The 18,861-nt window shown below is 34.7% G+C and overlaps 3 protein-coding genes across 8 annotated transcripts in view; all 3 read left to right on the top strand.

Annotated features, from left to right (window-relative positions):
• Nucleotides 1-18,861, top strand: part of LOC128222998 (interferon-induced protein 44-like) — a 40,607-nt gene that overhangs the window by 11,587 nt on the left and 10,159 nt on the right. The window lies entirely within an intron of this gene.
• LOC128222992 (interferon-induced protein 44-like) lies at nucleotides 2,762-18,715 on the top strand. Of its 6 annotated transcripts, XM_052932212.1 has the most exons (9): nucleotides 2,762-2,827; nucleotides 3,334-3,396; nucleotides 3,774-4,322; nucleotides 13,802-14,353; nucleotides 14,657-14,718; nucleotides 14,877-15,071; nucleotides 15,368-15,511; nucleotides 15,806-15,977; nucleotides 17,368-18,715. In XM_052932212.1, the coding sequence occupies exons 3-9, from the start codon at nucleotides 3,782-3,784 to the stop codon at nucleotides 17,730-17,732; spliced, it is 2,031 nt and encodes a 676-aa protein (XP_052788172.1). In that variant the 5' UTR covers nucleotides 2,762-2,827; nucleotides 3,334-3,396; nucleotides 3,774-3,781; the 3' UTR covers nucleotides 17,733-18,715. The 6 variants fall into 6 exon arrangements, with proteins under 6 accessions (XP_052788172.1, XP_052788171.1, XP_052788176.1 ...); XM_052932211.1 differs by lacking the exon at nucleotides 2,762-2,827 and having other exon boundaries at nucleotides 3,272-3,396; XM_052932213.1 differs by lacking the exon at nucleotides 2,762-2,827 and having other exon boundaries at nucleotides 3,328-3,391.
• Nucleotides 5,856-7,854, top strand: LOC128223004 (interferon-induced protein 44-like). Its single transcript, XM_052932235.1, has 2 exons — nucleotides 5,856-6,018; nucleotides 7,385-7,854. Exons 1-2 carry the CDS (start codon nucleotides 5,976-5,978, stop codon nucleotides 7,747-7,749), a joined length of 408 nt encoding a protein of 135 aa, XP_052788195.1. The 5' UTR covers nucleotides 5,856-5,975; the 3' UTR covers nucleotides 7,750-7,854.

Below are 18,861 nucleotides of genomic sequence, written 5' to 3'. Positions count from 1 at the left end.
CATGTATCGGTCATGTACATTGTGCATTGGTCGTAATATTGGTCATTTCATCTTTAAATAAGACTTGCATTATGTACATTAACAGAGAAAGCAATAAAAAGAAAACAAATATTTTTCATGCTTTTAATTTGTCGTTTTCATTTTATACGTATATATGTACTACAATATAAATGGCAAGTAAAACTCGAATCATATTCGAGCGTCGAGATGATCAAGACTACACTCAATAATGAACAACGTTCAGAATTACATTAAACGAAAATTACTTATAAATTGTTTAGTTCTTTACTCTATGAAATACTATTTAAAATGACAGTTTTTCATACTGAAATATTGTTGTTTTCCTCATTAATATTCATATTTCCATGATTGAGATATCCACCAATCAATTGTGATAATCATTGCAAAAAATACACCCATTCAGGAATCATTGCACGTAATGGTCGTTACTAATTCGCTCGTCAACGTCCAATGTTTGGTGAAAACACACTAATTGCTAAACAATACAATTCTGTTGGAGATGTACCGCTATCAAAGCTTCGCTATAACATTTGCAAATTAGGGCCCTTTGTTGACAGTTTGCAACTATCACAACAGCCATTAAATAATTTATTATGGTGAATTTTGTACACAGCGAAGATTAGAGGGGCCGTAAATTGTCGGCTTGGAAACACGAAAGATCTGATATTTGCGTCTGTTAATTGTGAATTTGGTGAATTTTATAAAAAATAATATTTGTTTCGAGTACTCGAGTAGTGATTTGATACTCGGGTGATAAATCGAGTACTCGTTGCCATCCCTTATAGTGAGCAAACAATTACATATATGTATTAAAGTAACGTGAAGTTCACGACACCTAACTGTTATATTATTAGGCCGACATGGATGATGCTCTGATGCCTAGATGAACGATTCAATTGTTAGTAACGTATACGTTAATACAATTTAAAAATATATGAGATATATGATGTACGTATTAAGAAAGTTTTCGGAGAAATTCAGTCTGCATTTATACAATTTTTACACCTGGCGCCTTGTGCCTTTTAGCAGGGATATCGTTGCAATTTGGTTACCGGGATGTTTATGTTGTAAATACTATTGTAAACTGTGTAAACCGTTTTTTATGTACATCTCATGTTTTGTTGAAAGAATGTTTGAAACCAACAAGATAAACATTCAATAAGCCGCTCAAAACTCACATCAGCATAACTTTTTTCGAAATTAAGATAAAAATAAATATATTTCTTGCATAATAAACATGTGTTTCATTATTTTCCCGAGCCTGAAATTATCTAAGTTTTCCAAACCTAGCTAAGATAACTCAATAGCCACTTCGCGCCATTTGAGAATATATTTTTAATAATGATACGAGTAAATAGTGAAAATAAGATATATAAAAAAATCACATTTAAAAGTAAAAGATTCGTCGACGCTTCTCGAGAAGTTTTTGATTTTGATCATCATCATCATCATCATCATCAGTAGCAGCAGCAGCAGCAACAACAACAACAACAACAGCAGCAACTGTATTATCCTCGTCATTATTATCATAAGCAGTAGCAGTAGTACTTACCTCCAACGTTATAGACCTTTAAATCTGTAATTTGGAATTGTCCAATGTTTACATCTTTCATTGATGATACTCCAATCATGAAGTAATTGGATCCACAGGTAAAGCGTCCGTTTATTTTTCAAATATCTAAGAGGTGGGGTTATGTGTTGTGTTTCTACATAATTCGTTGAACTACAATATATACTGTAAGATGCATTCTTTAAAGATAATGTTTTAACTGCGATTCGCCAGAATATCTAAGCTGGACCAGAAATACTCAGTCGTCTCTTATTGAGGAATGTATTTCTGACTAGCTGGCCGAGGTGTAAACACCATATACGGAGCCTTGTCCGATGTATAAAGCGGTGCCTGTTGGACCCCAGTAATCACCACAATACCACCGGGACCAAGATGTATCAAAGCCTCAAATTGCTGCTGGAAACTTTGAGAGAGGTTATCAGTTATCAATTGTAGTTATCTGTTCCTCTCAATGATCTGATGATACATATGTTTACCACGGTTTATTATTCATTACTGCTTCATATGATGATTTATTTTTATCCTTTTTGCTTTTTGAATGATAGTATACATGTGTGAATCGTATACTTGCGTTTAACATAATTAACATGTTTATTCATAAATGCTTTATGTGACCTGTTGTTTATGGTATTTGATATTTGAATAATAGTATGAATACATGTGTGAATTTTGTTAAGATGTCAAGTTTTGTTTTAGAAGGCCATATTGAAAATATGATGTTTTATAGTTTACACTGTAATTATGTCATAATGTCTTACCTTCTTAAAATAAAGATATTATTATTATTATTATTATTTTATTATTATTATTATTATTATTATTATTATTATTATTATTATTATTATTATTATTATTATTATCTCCTGTGTAAACGTTAATGAACATGTTTCAGAGTTTCAAAATCCATGAATTAGATAGAAAACATGCTTTATAGTTTTACATTCAAAGTGTTTCGGCATTATGGATAACTTTGTAATGAGAGTTAATCCTGAATCCCTTATAACTTAATGTACAAGTGAAGTTCTTAACGTATAATTGGTTTTGGGAAAGTATATGCTAATGGTACACCTTAGCGAACCTGTCGATGTAAAGTAATTTAAATGGAACGTTCTATTTCAGTATTTTATCAAGCGGTTGATTATAAATCGCATGATGATCGCATGATAATAGATAAAACCGTCATACGTCTATAACATATGACAAAAAGGAGATGTGGACTGTTGTGAACCAACACTTGTACGTATATTGTTTATGTTTACTTACTTATTTAATCAAATACCTTTAGAAGTATATTTTACCGTGCAAATGAACAGCAATGAACTTTGTCACTTCTTCCCTTTTCTTCTCTGTTCAGTTTCTTTACAGCTTCACTTTAAAACTGAAGGCGTAACAGTTTTTATAGAATTTATTAATAAGCCTTTTAAATTTTATTCTATAGAGCGCATAACTTTAATAAACCTATTGCTATAATAGATAGATCGATAAGAAACTACAAAAGTTTAATTTGCCGCTAGTACATGCAGGTTTTAAAACCCTTTAAAAAACAAATACTATTTTTTTAAAAACTTCATTTAAGTTAATATATATGATACTAGCTTTTAAATACTTACTGTGATTTATAATTCTCCAATATTCCTTGTATTAAACCAGTTTTGTAAAACAAAACAAAGTATACGTATGCCCATGCAAGCTTCGAGCAAGTATTCACTTCCGGGTTTAGCTGCTTTTCATTTCGATTTCAGAAAATTGGAAGATACTAGAATAGGTTCAATGTGGAAGAATGTTACTCGATATACATAAGTAAGGTAAATAAACGTTTTGTTGTATTTATAGGATCATGTTTGTTTGCGTGAAAACATATATATTTAATACCTTGTTTCATCCAATGTGCAATTGGTATAGCGTTTATGTATGATTAGTCAATCTGTAGCTGTTACTCGCTAGATGGTTGTAACAAAAAAAAGTTATGTATTGTTTAAAATATACTACAAAATCAACATTATATGGATCTTATTGTTCACTGGGATTTAATTATAAAGAACGTATGTTTAACACTTTAATTGCCAGATAATCGTCTTTTAAATTTTATATTTTTAGAAAAATATACATAACACTGCGAATTTCTAAACTAGGTTAGCTTTAATTTATTTCTTCCGTCATTCATTTTACACTTCCTTGACAGAAATACAAATGGCAGGCAAGCTGACAGAATCAGATTTCGACCAACTAGAGCAATGGATTGGGTCAGGTCCGAAGACGTTCACGCTTCTGTATAGCATTACCCGCGATGGCTGTGACGCGACGACATTCCATCAGAAGTGTGACTCGCAGGGACCAACAGTCACCGTCCTGTACAATCCACAGGGTTCCGTCTACGGGGGATACGCCGGCGAAAGCTGGAACCAAAGTGGATACGTTGATGACAAAACCGCTTTTTTGTATCAATTAAAGTTTTCAGGAACTGTTAGAAAGACGAAGTTTCCCGTCGTAAGTTCAACTCAAGGCCTTTATTGTTCCGCTACATACGGCCCAACATTCGGTGGCGGTCATAACTTGTATACATTTAGCAATACTGTCACATTGTCAAACGGTGTTTTTCCATTGAACGGATGTGTGCGTTTTCATGACAGTTTCTACCAGATGGCGGGCGTATCTTCGAAAGTTTCTTCGTGGCCTGATATCAACAATGATACCATGAATGTGTCGGAGTTGGAAGTCTATAAAGTAGCAGGTCAGAATTCGTCTGAATAAAGACTTATTTTACAAACCAATAAACCATGTTTTATTATCCATATTTCAGAGTAATTGCAATCCCTTTAACAGAAATTTGTAAACGTTTGCTCGAACGTTCCAACGAATGCATTTTTTTCTATAGACCGATGAGGGAGAGTGTTTATCTCAATCACTGACAGTGTTTAATATTAGGATTTAGAGTGTAATCTTTAGTTAAAACTTGAAGAATACATATGCATTTATCGAAATATTTGAACCCAAATAATCGTGTCCTTGATTTTTATGTATTTTGATTTTAACAGACAGTCAACGAAAAATGGTGTTGCCCAAATCGTGGGCATAAACACCTGAATTGAATGAAAAGGTATGTGTAATTAGACCAGAAAAAGTCTTTTTTTGACCAAGCACCGAACAATATTTCCTGACAATTAAGAATAATTATACAATATCCATGTATTACGATCACCTGTTTACATGCACAATGTTTCCAAATCAACGTACATTTTGTTAACGTGATATTGACATGTTCCTTCGCGAAGTGACCGAGGAAATGGAGAACATGTCACCGGTTATTGAGACACTGAACTTTGACAGCTCTAATGTTGATCTTAATATAGTATACTTCCCTAAAAATATAATATTTATACGGAAACTAAGCCTTACTAGCATTTTCCGCCGTTAGTTTATGCCCGAGATACAAGAGGAGATCGAGGCGTTGTACCCACCGAAAGATACCAAGGTCTCGTATTTCCGGATCCTGCTGCTTGGTCCCGTGACTTCCGTATTCCGAGGCAGGATTACGCAGAGGGCCATCTGCGGCTCTGGAGATCGCAGCACAATCACACTGGTAATGCTTATGATCTTAACACTTACGACGTAAATTAATTTTCTTTATGTGCGAACGTGTATAATTGTTTCCGTATTTAAGTATATCGTTTATGTATTAAGTATGTTTGATCTAAGATTAACATAAAATATGAGATCAAGATACAAGATCAATCTCCATTAATACTGACCAATTGCATTTTGTTTAGGTAGAAAAACTATTGCATTTTGTACAAAAGTATGACAAATACCTTTTTAAGTACCAGCCGTACAATATAAGGACAAAAAAAGGCTCTGACCTAAAGATGTTGATTTGCGACTCTCGTGGGCTGGAAGAGAACACGGGCATTGGCGCGATTGACGTCAACTTCCTGGTGGACGGCTACGTACCGGACATGTATGAGGTAGTACATCTTTCAGTGATTACATAATGGTGATAGGCATTTGGTCTCATGAAATGTTGCTATGCAGAGTATTTACAAATTAAACTATCATCTGTTCATGTTGGTTCATGTGTTGAATGTCATTTTTTTCTTCTGTCGAGTAATTTTATGGACCATTATGAATCAAGAAATCGGACTTTGGTGATACGATTGCTAAATAGTTTTTGATTATTGACAATATACAACAGTTGTGTATGTTTAAAGTTAGCAGAGTACAGAAATCTTTCACAAACTAGGTAAATCAAACCCCTTTTTTCAGTTTAACCCCGAGATCCCCATTGACATATCAGACCCAATGTTCCAACTAAAGCCTGTCCCAGAAAGTACACTGTGTTGCCTTTACGCTTGATGTTGCCTCACTGGACGACATTCCCAGCAACGTTATGGCGAAGATCCGCGACTTCAGGAAAATTTGCACTAGAAAACGTAAACATTTTCGTTTTCTTTTAAATTGTTACAATAACACTACATGATATTGATGTATATTTAATTGTGACGCCTTAAGGAAGATCTGATTCTATCTTTACTCATTAGTAACGGCATAGAGAAATATAGTATTATTTACTGTAGCATTTTTTTTTCTATACAAACAATTTGAAACTTACTTCACTGCGCTTCGAAATAGCAATTATTCAGTTTAGTTACAAGTTCATAAATGAGGACTTATTCCCTTCATAGCTGGGAGGCGTGACCTTTTTTTATTCATCAAATATTTAATTCGGGCAGTCAACTGAGAGCCACTAATACTGCCGCACCTTGGAGCAATTGTGTTCTGTATGATTTTCTATATTTACAAGTGAATTTTAAACCCTATCATTTCCTGTCGGCTGCTATATGGCTGTTGAAACTTTTAAACATTTACTTACTTGGTATTAAATGCATCTGTCTATTTTAACCTAAAATGGGGGACATGTCGTGTTTATGTTTTATTTTGAGCTAATAATGATGTATGCAAATTACATTAAAGTTTGATTTCAAGCAATATCCTTTACCTCTGTTACGCTACCTTAAAATTTCCATCGAAATAAGCCCGTTTTGAAGATAAGGTGTGCAATATGTTGCATCTTTATTAAGATCTTTAACATATCTCATGCAGACCAGAGAATGCAATTACTTGCTTATTTCTGAGAAAATTCCGTTCTTGGCAACGTTCTTGTCACGTTATGTGGGCAAATTAGTACACCCGTTACATAATGCACATTAATTAAATTGTGTGATTTCTAAGATGTGTTAATTAACACTTAATGTGCTTGGCAGGAGCTCTCGTGGGGTTTATTTGGCACTAAATGGACTAAAGTTAAAATGCAAGAAACCTAAATTTAAATTTTAAATAAAGGGTTGAACCGGGTTTATGTTTAACGTTTCTGCTACTGAGCTTGTTTCTGTAGCTTTTCGCATAAATATTGATATATACAGCAGTTTTGTGAGTGCTATGTGGAAGCTGTAAAAAGTCGCCCCGCACTTACATTTTATATTGTCATCATTTCAAGTTTTACGGAGACTGAAAACGGTAGCCTTTGGATTACATAATCTTGTTCTATGTCTTTGGCGTTTGCCTAGAGCCATTAAACCGGGTTTATGTTTAAACTTTTTGCTACTGAGCTTGTTTCTGTAGCTTTTCGCATTAATATTGACGTGTGTTATGCAGAAAACGGCAAAAGGTTCAATAGATCTGATAATTTCAAAAAGAAAAGGAGCACATATAATTCTCAAAGGGAGGGGAGAGAGGGTTTCATTATCTATCAAACATACTAATAATGATTATGTGGAAATTATTTTGTTTTCTTTGCAGAAATACCACAAGCTATTCTCCTCACGAAGATTGATACCGTCGATAAAACCGTAGACGAAAGTGTGAAACAAGTGTACTATAGCTCAAAAATTTACGACCTTGTACAGAAAGCGTCCAAACTAATTGGACTTCCGGAGAACCACGTGCTTCCGGTAAAGAACTACAACCGCGAGATGATGCTCGACGATGACGTCAACATTCTGGCACTTCTCGCGCTCCGGCATTTGGCATACTTCGCTGAGGATCACCTGGAAAACGTCCAGATGAAACAGAGTAGATCGGTCAGACGCTTGCAGACGGCAAACCCCATTACAGGAAATCGCACCGGCCCATGTGATTTGGAATCAGCGTCAGAGACCATTTAAAGCTAAACCGTAAAAGACTTGAATATTATGAAAGAAACTTGATGTATATATATAGTCAATTATGTAACATCGATATATATTTCATTAATAAAGTATTTAACAAGACGGTAACGTGTCACATATTTCTAATCAACACGAGACTGATTATTATTCAACCATCCAGTTGACCAAAAAATGGATTTTATTTCGTCAATAAATAATACACCATGGTTGTATAATCCAATGGATTATTTTTACCAACTCTGACAAATAACCTCCGACAATTGATAAGGTGCAGATAAGCTCCAATTCGCGTCATATAAATTCATCTTTATTAATATATTAGAGCCATTATGATCGCTGTAAATAAGGAAGTATTCACCTCTTGATATTGGTAGTTTAGTAATCATATGTGTAAAACAATGGACATTACAGGAAAAGCCTAGTAGCCTAAAGATTTAACAAAGTCCTGTTTTAAGGCAAAAAGACAATGGCAAGGCTAAACAAATACTGAAAGATCGAAACACAACGATATAAAACATAAAAACATTAAAGTATTGTGTCCTACAGTCAGCTGTCCGCACGAGGATCAGTACGCCAGCACGCACCAGTAGCTAAAATCAACAAATGCCAAGTATTATGGATTTAATCGAAATCTTAACAAGGTGGAACGATTTAAAAAATATATATGACAGCGAAGTATGTTGTACACCCCCTCGTTAAAGTCATACTGACAACGATTATACGAGTACCATAAAACAGGATATCAACTCATTATAATATTATTAAATATGATGGACGCGTTTAGGTTTAGTTAATCTGATGACCAACTTGCAAACTTCCGTCTGAAAACCCGTGTTCTTTGCAAATTGGGGTGGGTACAGTTTGTCGTGTTGTTGTTTCGTGTTTCTTGTTTGTGAATGTTTGTTTTCTGTTCTGCATAATTGGCGTCGAACCTGTTCCATTGAACTATGTTTGTGTGTTAACACTCGACTGCTTGACATGTTTCTGTAGTTGTTAATATAAATACTGTCATTGCGAACTTTAATGCAGACAGTGATTTTGCCAAACAAATTAATTTGTGCAGTATATTAATATAATGGCGAGTATAAATGGCGAGTAAACTGGAAGGTACGTTGACGAATACGTTAATGGACGATTTTGTACCTATGACAGAGTCGCAGGTCGAACACGTTTTACATTTGTTCGTTCTAAACGGCACTCCCAACATGGCCACACGACATGCGCAGATTGCAAGCAACTGAATATCTATCTCTTTGATTGAATTACTACAATCAAAGAAGTATTTGTTTATATTATTATTATTATTTGCCAACTTGTTTGTTCTTTGCGTACTATAATGTAACGCTTCATAAATCTAATTAGAACAAACTTTAAAATGTGGCGATGAATAAGCATGAAAACATTTCCGACGGATGGCGTTTTATATCATGGTTCACCTGAAAAAACGTCAAATGACCAAGAGCAGATCAGCTAAAAACATTTTCAAAACAAGTCAGGAAACCGAATTGAATCAGTGTCAAAGAGCATTTAACGCTGAAAATGTAACAGACTAAAATATTGTGAAACAATCCTTCATGTTTAACATTTTCATTTTTTGTGATAGGAAATTATGTGAGAGGGTTACGTAGACATATTTCTTATAATTGAAGAAGACGGGATATATTGCTTTGCACATGTCGGTCGTCGGTCGGTACACCAAAACTTGTGCGAGTGGTAACTCGACAATTCCTGGACGTATGGTCATCAAACTTGACATGAAGCTTAGGCCTGACCAGTAGATGACCCTTTTCGATTTAAGGGATCATCGGGTCAACGGTCAAGGTCACAGCAACCTTTAACGCGAAAAGGTTAACCGAGTGATATCTCAACAATGCCTGGATTTATGATCATCAAATTTGACATTGAGGGAATGACCAGTAGATGACCCTATTACTTTTATAAGTCATCTTATCAAAGGCCAAGGTAACAGTGACCTAAAATGCGAAAGAGTTTTTCGAGTGATTACTCGATAATGCCTGCACCTATGGCCCTCAAACTTGATTTGAGGGTTGGGCCTGACCAGAAGATGACCCCTTTTTATTTAAGGGGTCATGAGGTCAAAGGTGAAGGTCACAGTGACATTGAACGCAAAAAGCCTGTAGGTGTGATAACTCGATAATGCCTGCACCCATGGCCCTCAAACTTGACATTTAGGTTTGGGATGATGACCCATATGGATCTTGAGGTCATAGGTCAAAGGTCAAGGTCATAACTCATATTAATCATTAAAATTTACGTCATATTTAATTATTCCCTGCTGCTAAGAGGATACATTTTATCAGCAAATATCAGTCATCATCTTAACATAACAAAATACATTACCTAATATCCTCACACAAATGGTCATAATCTTAAATCTGCCTCAAAGGCATCCAATGTTAATGACAAATCAGCTGTCATTTCGGTCAATGCATATTTCATGCAATTGTCCAAATAATCCTGACAACAAGGCGCTTAATGTGGCATAATGTTAGACAAATATATCTTGTTAAACTTCTAGTTTATGACTATATTTGATGTTGTAGCATAGATTTTCATTAGCTTCTAGTAGTACTTCAGAGATTGTTTACTGAACCTGGGATGTATATCTTGTGTGAAGATGATAAATCATATCTTAAATTGCGACTTTCTCCGGACAATTGGCGGGAACAATAGCTGGTCATATGGCACGACGGCACAAGCACTTACAACAATCTAGCTTTGGAAAAAACACCTTTGTTGACTCGCTCTTGTTTAGTTTTCCCGGTAATGCATCTGAAAACACTTATTACATCATAATTTTATACTATGATATCGAAATTGCAGAAAAAATACAGTTATAGCATAAAAAGTATTTTGGTTTAAGTGGGGTTGGAACCAACGCCGGTAAAGAAGTTAAGAAGTATTTTGTATACGTTATGTTCATGAACTTTAGGCAATAGCTGACCCTACAAAATAATCTTATCACTCAACGTTTATCTTTTATAGCAGTTTTTCTTTCTGGTAAGTGGTCCCAGTATAATTATTATAAACAACATCTATAAGTAGTATATTGCATTAGTTATGTACATGACAGTTCGGATGTAAATAAAGAGGGTATAGATCATCTTTCTTTGTTCTTTTATATTTTGACAAAAAAAGAAAAGTATACGGTATAGGAAAATAGGATGATATGTTAGCTGAAATATTAAGTCGTGAAGATTGCAATGACGGTTACACGTTACCAACATGTTACAGTTGGTTTGAGTGATCGTTCAGTATACATGTTTTTGAATTATTGTTTAATAAAAAACGTTACACTTCTCCTGGTAGCTTTTCGAATGGTTGCACAGCTTAACACTCCTTCCCTGTTCTTACATTGTGATAAAGTTTTCCTCTGATGATTTAAATGAAAAGAAAGAACTCTATTCAAATAAATATTCGTCATAAAAACAAGAAAGAATATAAGTTGCTGGATTTATAAAAATAATTCGAACCAATAGATCCACCAATTTATATTCTATTTTGTTTTTAAGACAAATATCATGCGTCTCGTGAAATTAGAATCTGCAAAAATCCACTCGAATAGAATACAACCTCCCGGATCAAAACGCAGTACCAATAACCCTATTTTACCACATGTATACTTCTGAAAATATGTGATAGTTTCATAAAACAAGAAACAAGATATGTCATGGGATAAAATGTATTATCACTAGATAGTTTTTTTGAAAAAAGGTCAAGTAAATGTCATAGTGTTGGTGTCGGCGTCGTCACTGGCGTAGTGTATAACCGTGACCCTTCGTCATATCTGTAAAAAACTGTTCAAGATAGACACATACAACTTTCAACTTTCAAAACGTGCAAGCATAAACACGTTTTGAAAACCGAACTATTTCTTCCGACATGCAAAAACCAGCATTATATATAACTCTGACCAAGAAATTGATACAAGAAGACGGATGCAATAAAGCAAAATTACCAACAAATAAAACAGATATTTCAATTACTTGGTAATTACAACCCCAAAACAAAAACAAATCGCATGATATTAGATAAAACCGTTTCACGGCTATTACATGTGATAATACGGACATGTGGAGTATTGTGAAACAATACCAGTACGTATATTGTTTATGTTAACCTACCTTGCCATTCAATTAATTCCCTTTAGAAGTATATATGTACCATGCCAAGGCTAGCTTATCCTCCAGATGTATACAACAGTTTCCTTCTTGGCTACTTAGTGATTGGTTTATAAATGATTGGCAATAATTGTAAGTAGAGAAATATTCTACATTAATTAATATATCGTTAAATATAATTATACTTCTGTTTTCCCTTTACAATGTATAGCAATGAATTTTGCCACTTCTTTTCCTTTCCTCCTCTTTTAAATTTCTTCACAGCTTCCCATATAATAGAAGGCGGAACAGGTTTGATTTGATGCTCTAGAGCTCATAAATTTAATATTCCTGTTGCTATGATAGATAGATCGGTAAGAGTTTAGCATGCCGCTAGGACAAGCAGGTTTTAAACCCTTTAGAAATATCATATACTAGAATATACTTGTATTACTTATTTTAAGGTAATATATGTGATACTAGCTTTTAAGTACTTACTGTGTTCTTTAATTCTCCAATTGTCCTTTCATTAAACCAGTTTTGTAAAACGAAATTTAACATTTGCCCAACCGTTATGGCAGCACTCAACATTTCAGGAAATATCGCTAGGCTAAATGTTAGTGTTTAAAAATCGCACTCCATTTGCTATCGATAATCGAATAGAATCGGACCAAGCATTTCGATTTATTATCGGACCATAATCGAAAGTTCATAATATAATAAAATAAAATGTAAATAAAAACTTTTAGTAGCATCATGTGTGATGTTCTTTCGTCAAGTTAGCGTATTTCTTTTCAGATCATTCGAATAATTTATTCGTTTTTTTTTTTAAATCTACGCCGGAATTTTGTGTTGCTGACAGTTTTACACCTACCATTGCTTTTAATTAAAACGAAATAAAACAATTATTTTCATAGATACTGAATGCCGTTTTTTTGCTGAGAACTGAAAACGTAGTATATTTAAACAATAATGTACATACGTATCACATTCGCATGCGAAAAGCAATATGCACACAAGTACCTAGCTAACTGCCTGAAGATATTCGTTTTTGATAATAATTCGTGTTGACTAGCATCATTTTAAAGGGACTCATTCACGTTTTAGAGGGTCAGACATAATTTTTATAGGGTGTGACATGTGAACAATATGCTTGTAGCAATATTAAAACATTTTCAAAAGTTTACATTAGCTCCTTTTTTTAATAAGTAATAAATATTGTGACAACATATGCTCTGTTTTGCCGAAAAATATGAGTAACGCTTTTCAAAATGGAATAACTTTAGTATTGAATTTATTAAATTCTGTTCAAATGAGTATTTGTTCGTTGCTGTTTGATCTTTCATAAAAGTAAATAAATGTTCTCAAATCCATGACAAATAATTGCCAAAATAAAGTCTGTGAGCGAGAACCTTTAAACGTGTCGCAACTCGAAGCAGTTATCTTAACATAAGCTACGAGCCAGTATTTACTTCCGGGTACAGCTACTTTTCGTTTCGATTTCTGAAAATTATAAGATACTAGAATAGGTTCAATGTGCAAGAAGGTTGCTCGATAAACATAAAGAAGGTAAACTTTTCGTTGTATGTTAAGGATCATGTTTGTTTGCGTGCAAATATTAATATGTAATACCTTGTTTCATCAAAGGTGCAATTGATAGAACGTTTATGTAGCTGTTACTCGGTAGATGATTCTAACAATAAAAACAAAAAGTTATGTATTGTTTAAAATATACTACAAAATCAACATATGGATCTTATTGTTCACTCGGTTTTAATCATAAAGAACGAATGTTTAACACTTTAATTGCCAGATAATCGTCTTTTAAATTTTAGATTTTAAGAAAAATATACATAACACTGCGAATTTCAAAACTAGGTCAGCTTTAATTTATTTCTTCCTTCATTTAATTTACACTTCCTTTACAGAAACACAAATGGCGGGCAAGCTGAACGATTCAGATATGGACCAACTTGAGCAGTGGATTGGGTCAGGTCCGAAGACGTTCACGCTTTTGTACAGCATCACACGGGACGGCTGTGACGCGACGACATTCCACCAGAAGTGTGACGCGCAGGGACCAACAGTCACCGTCCTGTACAATCCACAGGGTTCCGTCTACGGGGGATATGCCGGCGAAAGCTGGAAGCAAAGTGGAAACTACACTGATGACAAAGACGCTTTTTTGTATCAATTAAAGTTTTCAGGAACTGATAGAAAGACGAAGTTTCCCGTCGTAAGTTCAGGTCATGGCCTTTGTTGTAAAGTTGCATACGGTCCAACATTCGGTGGCGGTCATAACTTGTATACATTTAGCAATACTGTCACATTGTCAAACGGTGTTTTTCCATTGAACGGATGTGTGCGTTTCGGTGACTCTTGCTACCAGATGACGGGCGTATCTTCGAAAGTTTCTTCGTGGCCTGATATCAACAATGATACCATGAATGTGTCGGAGTTGGAAGTCTATAAAGTAGCAGGCCAGTATTCGTCCGTATAAAGACTTATTTTAACCAACCAAAAAAACACCATGTTTTATTATTCATATTTGAGAGTAACTGCAAACCCTTTAAGAGTTATAAACGTTTGCTCGAAAGTTCCAACGAATGCATTTTTTCTATAGACCGATTCGGGAGAGTGTTTATCTTAATCACTGACAGTGTTTAATATTAGGATTTAGAGTGTAATCTTTAGTTTAAACTTGAAAAATACATATGCATTTATCGAAATATTTTAACCCAAATAATCGTGTCCTAAATTTTTATGTATTTTATTTTTTACAGACGGACAACGAAAAATGGTGCTGCCCAAACCGTGGACACGAACACCTGAATTGAATGAAAAGGTATGTGTAAGAAAGATTCTTTTTGGATAAAGTATCGAACAATATTTCCTGACAATTAAGAATAATTATACAATGATCATGTATTAAGATCACCTGTTTACATGCACAATGTTTCCAAATGAACGTACATTTTGTTAACGTGATATTGATATGTCCAGTTCCTTCGCGAAGTAACCGAGGAAATGGAGAACATGTCACCGGTTATTGAGACACTGAACGCTTACCGCATCCTGCTGCTTGGTCCCGTGGGTTCCGGAAAGTCAAGCTTCTGCAACACCGTGACTTCCGTCTTCCGAGGCAGGATTACGCAGAGGGCCATCTGCGGCTCTGGAGATCGCAGCACAACCACACTGGTAATGCTTATGAACTTAACACTAACGACGTTCATTAATTTTCTTTATGTGAGAACGTGTATAATTGTTTCCGTATTTAAATATATCGTTTATGGATTAAGTATGTTTGATCTAAAATTAACATAAAATATGAAATGTAAATAGTTTTTTATGAACTGTTGATTATTACTTAGGTTTTAAAGACTGCATTTCCCATACGAGCAAGATCAATCTCCAACAATACTGACCAATTGCATTTTGTTTATGCAGAAAAACTATTTCATTTTGTACGAAAATATGACAAATACCTTTTTTAGTACCAGCCGTACAATATAAGGACAAAGAAAGGCGCTGACCTAAAGATGTTGATTTGTGACACTCGGGGTCTGGAAGACAACACAGGCATAGGTCCGATAGACGTTAACTTCCTGGTGGATGGGCATGTACCGGACATGTATGAGGTAGTACATTTTTCATTACATAATGGTGATAGGCATTTGGTCTCATGAAATGTTGCTATGCAGAGTATTTACAAATTAAACTATCATCTGTTCATATTGGTTCATGTGTTGAATGTCATTTTTTTCTTCTGTCGAGCTATTGTATGGACCATTGTGAATCAAGAAATCGGACTTTGGTGATACGATTGCTAAATAGTTTTTGATTATTGACAATATACAACAGTTGTGTATGTTTAAAGTTAGCAGAGTACAGAGTTCTTTCACAAACTAGGTAAATCAAACCCTTTTTTTCAGTTTAACCCTGAGATCCCCATTGACATATCAGACCCAGAGTTCCAACTGAAGCCAGACCTGTCCCAGAAAGTACACTGTGTTGCATTTACGCTTGATGCCGCCTCACTGGACGACATTCCCAGCAACGTTATGGCGAAGATCCGCGACTTCAGGAAAATTTGCACTAGAAAACGTAAACATTTTCATTTTCTTTTAAATTGTTACAATAACACTACATGATATTGATGTATATTTAATTGTGACGCCTTAAGCAAGATCTGATTCTATCTTTACTCATTAGTAACGGCATAGAGAAATATAGTATTATTTAGTTTGTTGTTTTGACTGTAGCATTTGTTGTTTTTTTCTATACAAACAATTTGAAACTTACTTCACTGCCCTTCGAAATAGCAATTATTCAGTTTAGTTACAACTTCATAAATGAGGATTTTTTCCCTTCATAGCTGGAAGGCGTGACCTTTTTTTATTCATCAAATATTTAATTCGGGCAGTCACCTGAAAGCCACTAATACTGCCGCACCTTGGGGCAATTGTGTTCTGTATGATTTTTTTTTATATTTAAAGGTGAATTTTAAACCCTATCATTTCCTGCCGTTTGCTATATGGCGGTTGAAACTTTTAAACATTAACTTACTTGGTATTAAATGCATCTGTCTATTTTAACCTAAAATGGGGACATGTCATGTTTATGTTTTATTTTGAGCTAATAATGATGTATGCAAATTACATTAAAGTTTGATTTCAAGCAATATCCTTTACCTCTGTTACGCTACCTTAAAATTTCCATCGAAATAAGCCCGTTTTGAAGATAAGGTTCATATTGTGCAATATGTTGCATCTTTATTAAGATCTTTAACATATCTCATGCAGACCAGAGAATGCAATTACTTCCTTATTTTTTGAGAAAATTCAGTTCTTGGCAACGTTCTTGTCACGTTATGTGGGCAAATTAGTATATCCGTTACAAAATGCACATTAGTTAAATTGTGTGATTTCTAAGAAGTGTTAATTAACACTTTATGTTCTTGGCAAGAGCTCTCGCGGGGTTTATTTGGCACTAAATGGACTAAAGTTGAAATGCAAGAAGCCTAATTTTAAATTTTAAATAAAGGGTTGAACCGGATTTATGTTTAAACTTTTTGCTACTTGTTCCTGTAGCTTTTCGCATAAATATTGATATATACAGCAGTTTTGTGAGTGCTATGTGGAAGCTGTAAAAAGTCGCCCCGCACTTACATTTTATATTGTCATCATTTCAAGTTTTACGGAGACCAAAAACGGTAGCCTTTGGTTTACATAATCTTGTTCTATGTCTTTGGCGTTTGCCTAGAGCCATTATACCGGGTTTATGTTTAAACTTTTTGCTACTGAGCTTGTTTCTGTAGCTTTTCGCATTAATATTGACGAGTGTTATGCAGAAAACGGCAAAAGGTTCAATAGATTTGATAATTTTAAAAAGAAAAGGATCACATATAATTCTCAAAGGGAGGGGAGAGAGGGTTTCATTATCTATCAAACATACTAATAATGATTATGTGGAAATTATTTTGTTTTCTTTGCAGAAATACCACAAGCTATTCTCCTCACGAAGATTGATACCGTCGATAAAACCGTAGACGAAAGTGTGAAACAAGTGTACTATAGCTCAAAAATTTACGACGTTGTACAGAAAGCGTCCAAACTAATTGGACTTCCGGAGAACCACGTGCTTCCGGTAAAGAACTATAACCGCGAGATGATTCTCGACGATGACGTCAACATTCTGGCACTTCTCGCGCTCCGGCAGTTGGCATACTTCGCTGAGGATCACCTGGAAAACGTCCAGATGAAACAGAGTAGATCGGTCAGACGCTTGCAGACGGCAAACCCCATTACAGGAAATCGCACCGGCCCAGGTGATTTGGAATCAGCGTCAGAGACCATTTAAAGCTAAACCGTAAAAAACTTGAATATTATGAAAGAAACTTGATGTATATATATAGTCAATTATGTAACATCGATATATATTTCATAAAACAAGTATTTATCAAGACGGTAACGTGTCACATATTTCTAATCAACACGAGGCTGATTATTATTCAACCATCCAGTTGACCAAAAAATGGATTTTATTTCGTCAATAAATAATACACCATGGTTGTATAATCCAATGGAGTATTTTTACCAACTCTGACAAATAACCCCCGACAATTGATAAGGTGCAGATAAGCTCCAATTCGCGTCATATAAATTCATCTTTATTAATATATCAGAGCCATTATGATCGCTGTAAATAAGGAAGTATTCACCTCTTGATATTGGTAGTTTAGTAATCATATGTGTAAAACAATGGACACTACAGGAAAAGCCTAGTAGCCTAAAGATTTAACAAAGTCCTGTTTTAAGGCAAAAAGACAATGGCAAGGCTAAACAAATACTGAAAGATCGAAACACAACGATATAAAACATAAAAACATTAAAGTATTGTGTCCTACAGTCAACTGTCCGCACGAGGATCAGTACGCCAGCGCGCACCAGTAGCTAAAATCAACAAATGCCAAGTATTATGGATTTAATCGAAATCTTAACAAGGTGGAACGATTTAAAAAAATATATATGACAGTAATGTTTTAACAGCGAAGTAAGTTGTACACCCCCTCGTTAAAGTCATACTGACAACGATTATACGAGTACCATAAAAAAAGGATATCAACTCATTATAATATTATTAAATATGATGGACGCGTTTAGGTTTAGTTAATCTGATGACCAACTTGCAAACTTCCGTCTGAAAACCCGTGTTCTTTGCAAATTGGGGTGGGTACAGTTTGTCGTGTTGTTGTTTCGAGTTTCTTGTTTGTGAATGTTTGTTTTCTGTTCTGCATAATTGGCGTTGACCATGTTTCATTAAATTGTATGTGTGTGTTTGTGTATGTGTGTGTGTTAACACCCGACTGCTTGACATGTTTCTGTAGTTGTTAATATAAATACTGTCATTGCGAACTTTAATGCAGACAGTGCTTTTGCCAAACAAATTAATTTGTGCAGTATATTAATATAATGGCGAGTATAAATGG

This window comes from Mya arenaria, chromosome 17 (assembly GCF_026914265.1).
Source record: "Mya arenaria isolate MELC-2E11 chromosome 17, ASM2691426v1".
Classification (NCBI taxonomy): domain Eukaryota; kingdom Metazoa; phylum Mollusca; class Bivalvia; order Myida; family Myidae; genus Mya; species Mya arenaria.
The sequence above is the reverse complement of the archived record's forward strand: the minus strand, read 5'-3'. Positions and strand labels throughout refer to the sequence as shown.